The sequence below is a fragment of the Rutilus rutilus genome (genome assembly GCF_951802725.1).
Source record: "Rutilus rutilus genome assembly, chromosome: 3".
Taxonomy (NCBI): Eukaryota; Metazoa; Chordata; class Actinopteri; order Cypriniformes; family Leuciscidae; genus Rutilus; species Rutilus rutilus.
Genome location: NC_140211.1, coordinates 58030137 through 58045417, shown reverse-complemented (window position 1 = coordinate 58045417; position 15281 = coordinate 58030137). Strand labels below are relative to the sequence as shown.

General features: G+C 38.8%; 1 protein-coding gene across 4 annotated transcripts in view; it reads right to left on the bottom strand.

The window, feature by feature from the left end:
* Positions 1-312: 312 nt before the first annotated feature.
* cbfa2t3 (CBFA2/RUNX1 partner transcriptional co-repressor 3) overlaps positions 313-15281 on the bottom strand; it is a 64636-nt gene continuing 49667 nt past the window's right edge. For 2 of the 4 annotated variants that reach the window (XM_084403626.1, XM_084403628.1), the window contains exons 8-12: positions 11493-11733; positions 8943-9011; positions 7371-7424; positions 2291-2481; positions 313-776 (exon numbers count right to left, since the gene is read on the bottom strand). In XM_084403626.1, coding sequence (XP_084259752.1) covers positions 450-776; positions 2291-2481; positions 7371-7424; positions 8943-9011; positions 11493-11733 — 882 coding nt within the window. In that variant the 3' untranslated portion in view covers positions 313-449. The remainder of the gene's footprint in view (positions 777-2290; positions 2482-7370; positions 7425-8942; positions 9012-11492; positions 11734-15281) is intronic. The other 2 variants (XM_084403627.1, XM_084403629.1) reach the window with 1 other exon arrangement.

Here is a 15281-nt window from a genome sequence, read left to right as displayed (position 1 = left end):
CCCGCTCATGTTGAATTTAGCACAGTAGGAATCTGAGCTTTTTTGGAGATTTGAGGAACACAAGAGCTTAACGTAGACGTGAAAGCCAGGTTCATCACTAGAGGAGGGGTGAGAATGCTGGAGGGTCCTCAGCTAGTTTTGGATGAAAGATGCTGTAGCAGCAGTAGACGTTGGCGTTGTCAAAATACAGACTTTGGCACCAAGTCGGTCCTGAAATTTCAAAAATGTGATGCTTTGAGGAGAATCGTAATCACCTCTGATTGGCCGTTGTGTTCACGAGCTCATCAGATATGTCTGTGATTGGCTACAATGAACACATTGGCCAATCAGAGGTGTTTACGGTTGCACTCAAAACGTCAATTTTTTTTAAATGTAAGTACCGACTTGGTACCGAAGTTGGTATTTTGACAACGCTAGTAGACGTGGTTCAGGATTCGGGGGTTCATCAGTCAACGGGACGAGGAATCCATCAGAGCGGGAGTTGCAGGAGTGGTTGAGCGAGAAACGCTACATGAGCTCGCGTCTTTAGGACTGGCGCTGGAAAGCGGGCCTGGAGGAGTGCTCTCGGAGCGGGTGGGCGGGACACTGGATGATGATGATGATGATGAGGTGGAGGACGGCGTCCCGATCGGCACGACGCTGCTCCCGGTCAAGCCCTGACTGCACACGTGATGGTGCTTCTCCCAGTCCTTGTGCTGGCAGAACGAGCCGCAGTAGCGCGCGGTGTTGCATCCGCTGCACGTCTCGCTAGCCTTGCGACCGCAGTTCCAGCAGCTCTGCGGGACAGACACGGACTGTGATTATTTACAAACCAATAAGTGTTCATATTTATGCCATGATGAAACAATGTATTTAACCCTCTGGTGCTTTTCGCGTGTCAGTTTTAGTTCGATAATGTTTTTTTATTTAATATATTGTAATTTTAGGGGATTTTATGGCACTAAATTATATTTACGCTGTATTTATAATCACTTTTTGAGCATAGATCTCTGAAAATTTAATTTCCAGCTTAAACTGTCGTAAATCTTGAATGCTTCAGAGCAACAGACTGAAGTTTGAACTCTTTTTAAAGACGACACTTGGCAGATTATTGCTGAAGTGAAAAAAAGTTTTGTTAAAGTTAAATTTTGATATGAAATATATTTTCAAAAACATATTTTACTCTAAAACTGTGAGAAAATCCAAGCCATAAATCTAAACAACTTGTGTTCCAAAGTTGAGCTTGATATCTCAAAAAATGAGCTTTCGGTAAGATTTTGTTTGTGCGCAGTACCAAACGCTTCCACTAGAGGAAACTCGTCTCCCGTTCATTTCCAATGTTTGACCATGAGGACCATTTTGAAGTGTGACCATTTTTACATAACCATCCTCCTAAAAAAGATTTCCCCTCCACTATTTTTTCGGGTATCCTCGGAAACACAGTCGGTTATGCATTGTAAGCAATTGAGAAAGAAAACGGATGCGTATCAGTATATTGGATCCGTGCATTCGTCTTAAAGTGACGGCAGCCTAATGCGCACGCAGGTTTTTGTATCAACAATGTTAATCAAACAACAAAAGAGAAAATCACTTTTGCGAGCACTGCATTCATATTGTGATTAACGTCAATAACTTTAAGTGACTTTGAGTAGTGCTGCAAAGTTAAAGAAGTGTAACTCTTTAGAAAATCAATTTTTTTAATTTGTGAATCGATGCAAATTATGGGTGTAGCTATGCCCTCATGTCACGACTCGACACATATCACGATACTGAACTCACGATACGATATTATTGCGATACTCCAAGACATATGATAAAAGTTTCACAATTTGTTTTACTGTTGATTACAATGCTAAATTTGGTATTACATTGTGTGTGTAAATGAATAGGCTTGGACTTGGTGCTGGAAACCCAAAGCACAGGACAATAGAGACACCAGAATAACAATATTCATGATTCTGAAGCTGAAAATACAGGATTATTTTAGACGAATAAGCTTGCAATCTTTCACTGACTAGATATATTTAAAATAATGTAGGCCACTTTATACTGGTAACAAGACATTTGGCGTTATCAGGACCCACAAATATTCCCCCATTGCATTATTATACATTATATTCAACATTATATCTAGCAGTTTAATGTAGTACTGACACTAAAGTTCACACAGTAATTTTTATTTTGGGTGAACTATCCACGATACATATTGTTGCATTTTTGTATTGCGATATATTGTGACACCCCTAATGCAAATCGGTAGAAGATAGAATCGTGATTTCCCCCGACCGTGGGTCATGTGTTTGTTACTCACTTCGCTGGAGTCCTCCTGCTGGTTGATGACGGTCAGTGCGTCCTCGGAGGCCTGTCGCTTGGCCTCGGCCAGGGCTCTCTCCATCTTCGATCGCTCAGCCGAGATCATCTCGTGAGCTTTTCTCTCCGCGTCCGACACCGCTTTCTGCAGCTCCGACATGGCCTGCCTCTTCACCTCGTTCACTGCCTCCTCTGGAAATGAGGAAGAAAATAAGACATTATCCCTGTGGATCCTCTCAACAGCCTCTTCACTTCATTCACTGCCTCTGAAAATTCAATTCACGTTTATTTGTATAGCGCTTCTCACAATACACATCGTTTCAAAGCAGCTTTAGAGAAAGTGCACGAGTCCACATTACAATTTACAGTGATCTGTTATCAGAGGAATCTGTCTAACACCGTGTGGAATCAAAATCGATCAAAACCCACAGCCAATCAGAACAGCGTGTGGGCGGGCTCTCACGGTAGTACATAATCAAATTCACAAATATTACACCATTTAAAGGGGTAGTTAATTACTTTTTTAACTTAAGTTAGTTAAATCATGACAGAATATGCTAATCAATGACTAGATGATAGTTAACTACACATCAGCAACATAAATTCATCAACTATCCATTCGGAAACGTCATGTTGTCACTTCTTCTTGAGTCTCTCCATCTTTGTCCGACTCCGGTTTGAACATAAAAGCTAAAAGTTTTTGAAATTTTCAGTGCATGTGTGTGTGAGGTAAAAGGACACGAGCTCTTGAAGCTCCGCCCCCTGTGCCGGGAGCAGCAGCTCATTTGCATTTAAAGGGACACACTCAAACGGAGCGTTTTTGCTCACCCTCAAAAAGTGACAATTTTAACTATATAAAAATATCTGTGGGGTATTTTGAGCTAAAACTTCACATACACACTCTTGGACATCAGAGACTTATTTTACATCTTGAGGAAAGGGCATTATACCACCCCTTTAAACGTTATTAAAAATACATACTGAGTTACTAAAACAATCTTTGTCAAAGAATACACTTGTTTGTTCACAGTTTGAACGTTCTTGTTTTCATTTGTTTAATTTCAAGATCTGAGGTGAATTATCCATTGTTGCTTTTACAGCTACAAAGCTGGAGCACTAAATGATATTCAGAGTCACATTACACGCTTTTAACATTAAATAAAGCACATAAACAGCACCTGAGATTATCATCGCCACACTTTGTGTTTGTTGTTCCAGCGCGACGTCGCAGAAAAATAGAAACCGTTTCTAAAATAGAATCGTTGCGTGTCGCCGTCGCCGCTGGTTAGGACAAACACTCTGATTAACATGGAAAAGAGGCATTTTACAGCGCGTCGCGTGTAGTTAGTTATGTATTTCAGAAATGTACATATACAATATCACAGTTAGCGAAAAAGGTATTAATTTAAACAATGTAATAATTGAATGCAGAAACAATGATCTCATTGAAGTAATGAATACTTGTTTGTTAACATGATTATGACATTTAGAAAATGTAGCATTGGTGCATGTCGAGTCAGAGTTTGTGAAAATGAAGAATATCAAGAGGAAAAAATAAAACATTGTCCCTGTAGATCCTCTCAACATCCTTTATTGAGGCTCTCGAAGCTTTCAGCTTGTTCATCTCTCCGAACAGATGTACATCATCCAAGATTTAAAACATTCTGTCAGAAAAATTAGCTATTAATAATTTACCCCGAACGACAGTGTTTACAATTATTTCCAGTGTTGATAGGCTGAAAGGTTCTTCACAAGCTTGCCTATTTACCTAACAATATATGATTCAATATTTTGGTAACACTTTACATTAAGGTTCATTGGTTAACTACCCGTACATTAGTTAAAATAAGCAATACTTCTTCAGCATTTATTAATCTTAGTTAATATTAATTGTAACATGTACTAATACGTTATTAAAATCAAAGGTTGTGTTTGTTAACATTAGTTAATGCACTGTGAACTAACAGCTGTATTATGATTAACTAACATTAACAAAAACTGTAAAAAATGTATTGCTCATTGTCGGTTCATGTTAGTTAATACATTAACTAAATGTTAACTAATGAACCTTATTGTAAAGTGTTACCAATATTTCATATTTTTCACTAAGTGGATAACCAGGATGACTTGTTGTGGCAAACTTGTTGTGTGTGTGTGTGTGTGTGTGTGTGTGTGTGTGTGTGTGTGTGTGTGTGTGTTTTCAGGACATGCAGGTGTGAGAGTGTCTTAACATTAGAGGTCCTTGTGCTGCAGTGTCTTTCCTTAACCTTTTTAATGTGAACATTTAGCATAAGCTCTGAAAGCGAGTGAGCTCGGTGACCTAAACCACATTTCATGGCACATTCCCAAAGTGAGGAGGATCCAAACAGTAGCAGACACACATGCTGCCTTCAGACAGGCTCTGTTTGGGCAAAAACCCAATGCAGAATTGTATGTATCATTTGGTGAAACAGCAAGCACAGATTGTACTGACAAGCAGAGTGTAAAAAATCATACAAAAATGTATATATACTCCTATTGCATTCAGTACTGAAGTACTAGCCAATTTTACATATAGTATATACATTTTCAAATGTAGTCTTTTAAAAAGCATCTGAAATAATAAACTAAGTGCAATGTAGTATTTTTCAAAAATAGTGATTTTTTCTATATCAATATTGAAAAATCTGAAATGCTTCCAATACTCATTTCCCACAGAATACACACACGATACCAGTCTCTCTCTCTCTCTCATCTCTCCGACAGCGAGAGACACACAAACCCGCCTCTCCTCACTCACTCCTTTCATTTGCTCCGGATGAATATTGTTGGTGTTACAGGGCTTGAATTTCGGCGAGGGATTGCGCATAATTTTACTCATTCCTGCAGATTTTGTGCTCAAACCCAAAGTGCGGCACATAAAGCCGCCTCTCAGAACCACATTGAGCTCTTTATCGCTGTTTATTGCACTTAAACAGTCAAATACACACAAAATAAGGTCAAAATGCCTTATGCCTCAAAATGCCTCTTGACGAGTATTCACGGAAACAGTCAGTTCTGTTTTAAGTGAACATGAACAGTTGAGAAATAAAACGCATGTGTAACAGTATAATGGATCTGTGTGTCAGCTCTTAAAGTGACAGCAGCCTAATAAAACATGACAAATTATGAGATAATATTAAGAATATCTATATAGCAGTTTTTCCCCATTGTATCGATGTCAAAATTATGGCCAGTGAAAATGCTGAGTGGATAGTAACTTTGGAAAACCACAGTGGCTGGTGAGGAAAAAAGTTCATGTCAATAACTTGTTGTCAAAACTAGTGTTTTGTGGGGTTATGGGGTTTAGAGAGTATGTGGAGGATTTCAGAATCTGTCAGGATATTGTGTGTTCTGTTAATGCATGTGTTTACTGCTGCAGGGGGCACACACACACGCACACACACTACAATCTTTGCACCATAGTGTGTTTACTCTAGAAAGCTGGTTGTGATCATAAATATCTGTCATAACACACCCCTCCATTCAATTCTCTATAGAGTTCTGCCTCAGGCTACTGACTGACTGAGTGTGTGTGTGTGTGTGTGTGTGTGTGTGTGTGTGTGTGTGTGTGTGTGTGTGTGTGTGTGTGTGTGTGTGTGTGTTCAAATCTACATCACTACTGTCTCAGCTGGAAAGCTAGTTAGTATTCAGTCTGTTCTCTCCGCACCTCCCACACACATCTCCTCGTTTTTTTTTTTTTTTCATGCATTCATTCTTCACTTCTTTGCTTTTCTCTTCATCATCTTTTTGGTTCTCGCCAATTTCTCAGTATCTTTGAAAACACTAGACGGCTTAATCAGACTCGGAGCATGCACCACTAAAATTAGTTTGCAAATTTAATTAATTTTTATCAAGGAGACTTGGGAGCAGATGCTAAAGCAATTGGCACATAATGGAAACCATGGGGCGGCAATATTAACGTTTTAATCCCACAGGGATATGTCAGTTTTCAAGGTTTTTCTCTTTCTACTATCCTCTTGTATTCTTTTCAGTTTCAGGCCTCAAAGGCAGAAGGACATCAAAATCTAGACACTCACAGGTAAGAAAATGTATTCTGACACGCCTTTAATATCTCAATTATTTCTCCCAGACTTTATTTTTTACCTGAGTTACCAGTTTATGAAATCCTAGTAATCTCAGTTTTCAGTTTACCTCTGAAAATTTCAGAAAAGGCCTGTCAATACTTCAAACTATGGTCAGATTTGCCAGCCAGCCATCAAACATCTCAAACATTTTTCATCGAATTCTTCCAAGACTCATTTGTTTGGATGAGAGATTTTAGGAGAAACACCTGAGAGAACTCCATTAAAGAGGTGGTTGATTATGATTTGACTTTTCTAACTTTAGTTAGTGTGTAATGTTGCTGTTTGAGCATAAACAACATCTGCAAAGTTACGACGCTCAAAGTTCAGAGCAAAGGGAGATATTTGCTTTTACAGAAATCGCTTTTTAAGGACTACAACAAACGGCTGGTAGAGACTACACCACATTCCTCCCGGGTTAGTGACATCACCAACCCTAAAATTTACATAAACCCGCCCCCTGAACACGATTTATAGATTATCATGACAGAATATGCTAATCAATGACTAGAAGATAACTACACATCAGCTTCATAAATTCATCAACTAAACATTCAGAAATGTCCTGTTGCTTCTACATGTCGTCACTTCTTCTTGAGTCTCTCCATCTTTGTCCGACTCCGGTTTGAACATAAAAGCTAAAAGTTTTTGTAATGTTCAGTGCATGTCACGCAAGCTCTTGAAGCTCCGCCCCCTTGTGCCGGGAGCAGCAGCTCATTTGCATTTAAAGGGACAGACACAAAAACAGCGCGTTTTTGCTCACCCTCAAAAAGTGCCAATTTAAACACTGTATAAAAATATCTGTGGGGTATTTTGAGCTAAAACTTCACAATACACACTCTGGGGACATCAGAGACTTATTTTACATCTTGTGGAAAGGGCATTATTATACCACCCCTTTAAGTCTTCAGGGGCCATCTATGCAATAAACTGTAAAAAAAACAGTAGTACAGGTGTAATATGGGTGCTGTTACTCACCCTGTTTGTTCTGAAGTTGCTTTAATGCTGGCGAGAGTGGGATACTTGTAGAACCTGCATGAAAAACAACTGCAGTTAAAAGGGATTTTGTCACAGTGAAAATGCAGCTAAGATTTGCAGACAACAGCAGTTTAATAAATTAGTAATGGCATATTGATTTTACTCAGCTGTAATGTTACTGGTGTGGGTCACAATTAATAAGTGCCCTTTAACCTCTGACCTTTGGGCAAGTGACACCACCTGTGCTCTGGCTGACCTCATCAGTATTATGTGTGACCTTTATGGCCAACCAGGCTTATGTACAGCCCCCTTAATATGTTATAATAAAACAGATTAATCCAAGAACAATCCGGCCATGTTTCCCCTCACTCTCCTTTCTTCAGGGTTCGTACAGATACTGGAAAATGAACTTTTCAAGCACTACTTTTTAGTTTTTTTTCAAGGACTACAATCAGAGATCTCACTTATAAAACAATATCTTTATTATCTTTAATATTAAAAAAAAAAGGTAAATAGATAAACAAAAAATAAACCAATAAACAAAATGGTACAAATAAAGTGCGGCACATGCAATGACTGGTAACTTTAACCACTGAAAGGATACGATGACAATATATGATTGACCTGAATAATGAAAGCTGTATCATATACTTTAATATTTATGAGAAATATCACCCTCATAGCCATGCGAAATGCCTCGATATCAATGTCAGACAGACTGCAGCGTTAATTTTGAGTGAAAAGATTGTTTATCGATGAAATTAAACACTAATTTCTCATATATTGTCTTTCATAAATTTTCATAAAGTTTTCAAGGGTTGCTTAAATTTCAAAAAGTCAAATTCAAGTACTTCAAGCATTTTGAGCATCTTGTACAAACCCTGTTTGTCACGTTTGTCGGCTCTGCCTGTGCTGATCTGCTGTTGACCGCAGGTTTCTGCATTATCACTGCAGATTCAACTGCAGTTGTCTTTCATGGCCATGACAGATGGAGATCTCTGAACACTAATGACATTCAACGACCCCCTGGCCTTGCATAACTACAGCTGTGAGACCCTGCAGGCCAGTTGGCATATATGTGACCCTGGACCACAAAACCAGTCACGAGTCGCACGGGTATATTTGTGGAAAAAGCCAATAATACATTGTATGGGTCAAAATGATCTATTTTTCTTTAATGCCAAAAATCATTAGGATATTAAGTAAAGATCATGTTCCATGAAGATATTTTGTAAATTTCCTACTGTAAATATATTTAAAAATATAAAAATAAAAATAAAAATATATTTTTGTGAGTGAATGCAGCACAATCGTGAACATAAATGAACAACTTTAAAGGAGATTTTCTCAATGTTTTGATTTTTTTGCACCCTCAGATTCCAGATTTTCAAGTCATATCTTAGCCAAATATTGTCCTATCCTAACTACATCAATGGAAATCTTATTTATTCAGCTTTCATGTGATGTATAAATCTCAAGTGCAAAAAATTGACCCATGTGACTGGTTTTGTGGTCCAGGGTCATATATTGGTGTGCATGTGTGGAAGTCGATGCTCTGTCCGGTTGACTCACCAGCCTTTCTCCAGATCTCCTCGGGAAGGTATCCTGAAGGGGGCCGGTGCAAGAAATCTCTGTGGATTTCTGTAAAAGAGCATCAAAAGAGCGACTTGAGTTTTCCTGGGGTGAGAGAAAAGCTTCTTATCAGCCATAGACAGCACCAAAAAACCCTGCCGATCATCTAAAATTATGACACGCTCTTGGAGCTTGACAACCATGTCCTTACCAAGTGTGACGCACCCTTCCCTAATGACTGCAATAACAAATAGCAACAATTCTGTTGGCTGCTTGGTTTATATTTCTGTGTCATCATCGCATTAGGTAGTAGGAGTGTAACGGTTCTCGGGAAAAAAACCCGAACCGTACCGTTCTCCACCCGCGGTTCGGCACGCACTTGCACCGCGGTTGATCTCAAATCTGATGACGCATCTATAATCTGGTTTGTTGAAAATAATAATGCGTGAAACAGACAGTTCCGCTAATGTATGTTTCTGTCGATGGATGCAGATGCTGGCTCCCCAATTATACATTACAACAGCAATGATCAAAAATCATGAACAAAAACGGTCACTCTTTGTAAGCTTTGTTCAATGCGAGCGCCGTTTGCTCGAACATGACCAGTCATTTACGCCGTCATGTCAGATGCGAAATCTGAACACACATTGCTATCTGTGTTTAAACTAAAACTCATTTAAGCCTTTCCAATTTAAACATTGAAGAGCAAGACGCGAAAGAGACCATTCGACATTCAGAAAATTCACACAAAAATGTCCGTCTTGATGAGTATCCTAGCATACAAAGTCAGTTATGCCTTAAGGGAACTTATACGGTCGAGAAAGGCGTATTGGGTCCGTGCATTATGTCTTAAAGTGACAGCAGCCTAATATTCCTGCTGTCGGTGTTTATAATGTTAATCAAACCACAAAAGACAAGGAAATCACTCACAGCTCTGGATTGAATAGCTTTTGTAACATTAATTAGGATTAATCTTTAATTTATACAGTCAAATATGCAATGCTATTTTACATTTGGTTACTTTATTCAATTTCTGCACCTGAAAACTAATGTTAGACCTGAAAAGCACTGTTTATTTTATTAGTGTCTTTGCTCTATTTGTGCTGTTGCTTGTAGTTAGATTTTTTTGTTCTTATTTTCTTTATTTTTATTTGACAGTAGTCCTCTTTTCCCTGAACATAGCACATACCGAACCGTACCGAAACCGAGATACAAACCGAACCGTGAGCTATTTGAACCGGTGCACCCCTACTAGCTCGCCCCATCCACAGCAAAAATCCACTGTCCCTCACCGCTGTACTATAAACACTGAACATGTGACTGGCAGAGTCAAATTACTTTGCCGGAAACTTTATGTCATGCCTGCTTAGGACAGTGACTATTCCCAAGAACCTAGAGTACTGCACATGTCCCGCTTATCTGACACCTGATTTAAACCATAGCTCACTATACTAACGACCTGTTGATTGGAATAAGGTGTGTTAACTTACAGAGACACCCAAATGCAGTACTGTGGGTCTCTAGGAACAGACTGTGACAGACAAGGATTCGCTGGATAAAGTTACAGAGACGCCAAGGTAAGGACAAACTGTAAGGTTAGTGTGCTAAATGTGGGATCACATGCCAACAGGTCCTAAAAAGAGAACAGATTCGATTTGTGTTTGATACGTTGGCTGATGGAAACCACTTTTTGCAGCTGGTAAGAGTGTGTCAGAAAAGTATTCTGATTACACAAAAGTAACCTAACACATTACTTTTATAAAAAAGTAACTAAGTAACGCAATTAGTTACTTTTTAAGGGAGTATTGCAATATTGTAATGGATTACTTTTCAAAGTAACTTTCCCCAACACTGTAAGGTAAGCGTGCTAAATGTGGGATCACATGCCAACTGGTCCTAAAAAGAGAACAGATTTGATTTGTTTTTGATACATTGGCTGATGGAAACCACTGAGTGTGTCAGACATGCTGCTACTTATCTGAAAAAGTAACTCAGATATTTTGTTGTAAATTTTAAAAGTAATGCGTTACTTTACTAGTTACTTGAAAAAGTATTTTGATTACGCAAAAGTAACGTAACGCAATTAGTTACTTTTTAAGGGAGTAACGCAATATTGTAATTCATTACTTTTCAATGTAACTTTCCCCAACATTGAAGGTAAGTGGGCTTAATGTGGGATCACATGCCAAACTGGTCCCAAAAAAGAGAACAGATTAGATTATTTGGGTATGTTGGCTGATGGAAACCACTTTCTGCAGCTGGTAAGAGTGAAAAATAAGTAACGCAAAAGTAACCTAATGCATTACTTTTCTAAAAATGTAACAAAGTAACGCAATTAGTTACTCTTTAAGGGAGTAATGCAATATTGTAACGGATTACTTTTCAAAGTAACTTTCCCCAACACTGTAAGGTTAGTGTGCTAAATGTCACATGCCTACTGGCCTTGAAAAGAAAACAAGTTAGATTTTTATTTTTTGATATGTTGGCTGATGGAAACTTTCTGCATGAGATGTCATGCTGCGTGCCGAGGATCTGCAGCGGTACATGTACCTATCGGCTGTGTGTCGCTGCTGTTAGAAGTGTTGGAGGAGGAAGAGTTGTGGTGAGGAAGAGGAGGAGGAGGAGGAGGAGGAGGCCGCTGGGAGGAGCTCACACCTTTTTTCATATCCTCCACGTCGCTGTATCGACGGATCCAGTGGTTCATCTCCTCCCGGTCCGCCTCCTGGCAGCGGCGGAGCACCGTGAGCGAACGCCGAGTCTTCTCCACCATATCCATGATACAGTTCAGCAACTACAGGGAGAAACGGATGGAAAACAGTGGAAGAGCAACATTAGACCAGTTACAGTCACACCAACATTTATTCAGACACCTTCAACATTTCAGCACGGTTTATTCACTCTAGTTTAGAAAATGGTAATGAAATCAGTTGATTTTTGACTGGTTTTGTCCATCCTTCTGTTAGACTGTCTCACACATGAATTATGTTGAATATCTGTCAGATGTTAAATTTAACTACACAATTAGATAATACCAGTTTAGCTCAACCAATTACCAAGCAATGCTTCATTCTGTTCAGTCTGTGTGTAAAAAGAGCATTAGCAATTAAAGAAAAAACACTTCAGCAAAACATGATCAGGTCAAAGTGTCTGAATTATTAAAAACAAGTGAACAATCAGTGATAATGCATCAACAAATACTTGACATATGCATTCACAACCTTGTAACTATGTTATTGTACTGTAATACATAAAATAAAACATCCTTTCCATTCAACCTTCGGCCCGCATCAATAGAATAATAACAAACAAAATAAAAAAATGGTTTAGCTTTTAACACCTTTTACATGACACTGTTTCTATTCATGGCCATAGGTTAAAATAAATAAAAAAATCGACTACACTATTTCAGTAAAAAATCATTTCAATCCTCCTGATGTTCTCTTGTATACCCTCACGCCTTTATTTGACACTGACACGTACGTGCCAGCTTTTGCAGGTCATGCATTCTGCTTTACACGGATCTCGACCGAAACCAAAACGGGAATTTTCTCTGTAAATCATCTGTGAATTTACAGTTGGGCTTTTTTGTGCCACTGTTGACAAGCAAGCGCTGCTCTGTCTCTCTCTTGCTCTCGTGGTGCTGAGGGCAATGACTGAGATGCAGTTCGACCAGTGTTTGCGTTACGTACATGACCGACCGACCAATGGTGGCGTGCGAGAAGGCGGGACCCATAGGCGTCGATTTCGGTGGATTTTTTGGTATTAAGTGTTACATATTATTACTCATGTACATATTATTATGCATATTATTGCTCATCATAACCACTTAAAACTGTCAAAAAATCTAACCAGAAATTTGGTGATCACTGATCGTTGTTTAGGTAAACCATTGAGCTTTTTACAAGCCTCAATGAAGCAGAAACGCTTTTTTTTTTTTGGACAGTTTTCAGTGGTTATGAGGAGCAATATGAGAGAGAAAATTTGGTGATTGTTGTTTATGTACATTAAACCACGTAAAGCTTTTTCACATTAAGGACTTATTTAAAGCCCATGAGAACCATGAGGAGTCAACCCACAGCCGCTCTGCTGAAAATGTGAAGCAGAAATACTTAATGTCAGATTACGTCCATAATAATTGGACTTTTGGTTCGATTTTTTTTGACAGTTTTCAGTGGTTATGAGGACAGGGTTCCCGCGGGTCCTTAAAAAGTCTTAAAATGTCTTAAATTCTGAACTTTAAATTTAAGGCCTTAAAACGTCTTAAAAACAGCCAGATTTTCATCCGCGGTCTTAAATTTCATTTAGTCAGGTCTTAAATTTTTTTTACCCTCGTTCATTTCCAGAAACGCTGGCCGCAGAAAGTTATTACAAAGTAGCAAAAAAGTATCGAAGTCGCTCGCCAAGAGGCAGTTCACATATCGCGTCTTTTTCGCGCTCAAGTTCATTCAAATGTAGGCGCGCGGTAAGCGCGCTTATAACTGAAGCGACGCACTCGCTTTTTTCCAGGCGCAGCAACAGGAAAAAAGACATGAAGGATGCGGGTGCACCCAAACACTACGGGTGTTTTTCTCTTCTCCGTAAATAAATCTTGTAACAGAGCTACAGCAAGCGTTTTTCGGCGGTGGAAATCCATTAGCCACTAAAACTTTTTTGTCATTGTGGAGTTGCATAGCAACGACAGACGCCACGGGAAAATCGGACCGAATTTTACTATTAATAATAAAAGATAAGCTAAAGTGTATTGTAAATGTCACTAAATCATTTTTTATAAAAAGAATGAGTCAAACAAGATAAATTAAAGTCTGAAATATGTGAGGTTTATCTTTTTATAAAAACCTTTTTTTGTCAACTTTATTTGAACTTGTACATGTTAGTATATAACATGTTGCAAGACACATAAAATCTGGCTATCATTTTTAATCGTATTATTTTAATGTTTATGTTAGTGCGTATTGATGCTAATTTTATTTGTTATTTGCTGTTTTTCGACATAAAACTTGGTGAATTGATTTCATTGTGTAGTATTAGTACTTTTTGAACAGGATTCTGTGATAACAGTGATAATTTTTGGCACTATAATAATTAAATGAAATGTTCATGCCATTTCATCTCTAGTTATGGTCAACTAAAATCAACTAATAATTATGTGTTTTTACAGTAGGCCTATAATATGCAAAGTACAATTTTCTATAAAAAAATTATATCTGATTCTGTTCTTTTCTCTGACACGCGTTGTTGGGTCTGGAAGGTTACTAATGTGATTGCTTTATCTGTAAATTAAGTTAATGCTTTTTCAATTACTGAATTCATTGAAATAAAATGAATTCTTTGATTTGAATATTTTTTGGCAATGCGTCGTGTAGGTCTTAAATTTCAATCTTTATGGTCTTAAAATGTCTTAAAAAAGTCTTAAATTTGACTAACTGAAACCTGCAGGAACCCTGGAGGAGCAATATGAGAGAGAAATTTGGTAATCGTTGTTAAGGTACATTAAACCACGTCATGTCATATTGTCAACATGGCACTTATGAAGCAGAACAGTGGGTCATGTGTCTAATGCTTTTTGGAAACTTAAGGCTTTCTTCTTCCTAAAACGAGTCGGACATCATCACATTTTTGTATACATTTTTATTTATTTACATTAGTAAGCTCAAAACATGACCTGCGCGAAAGAGAAAAAAAGATGAATGCATCATTGTACCCAGCACTTCTGAAAATGCACTTCCGAATGCGTCTCTGTCCCCAGCACATCTCAAACCAGACCGACACCCATGGCGGGACCTAAAGCAAAAAAAAACACGGCGACTGTGGAAGGCAAAAGCCGAATCCCGGACATTTTGGGGAATCTAGAAATCCCGGCCGGACGCATTTTTGTTGGTCCAAAAAGAGGACATGTCTGGGAAAAAGAGGACGTATGGTCACCCTATCTGAAACGCCCCCCTCTCTCTCTCTCTCTCTCTCTCTCTCTCTCTCTCTCTCTCTCTTGCTCGCACGAGTCCCAATTTTCGCCTCTTCTTCCACGTTTAAAATTCTCTGAATGTGTAAGGTTTTTTTTTGCAGTGAGAGGTTAAGCAACAATATCCCCGCCACATCTGTGCTGCCAGTGGGAGAAGCCAAAACACTTCATTCTTCCCCGATCCTTCTCTCTCCCGTCTTCCACACACACACACACCCACCTCCCCTCCACAACATCTCCCCTCATCCATGTGATGCCATCCCTCACTCTTTGAGTATGTTGTTGGCTGTATTTATTTCAGATTTGGATGGCGTCCAGAATAAGCCTGATTCCACAGACTGCAGGCCTCGTCTCAGCTGCTCTCTCCGGTGGGAACGTCCTCT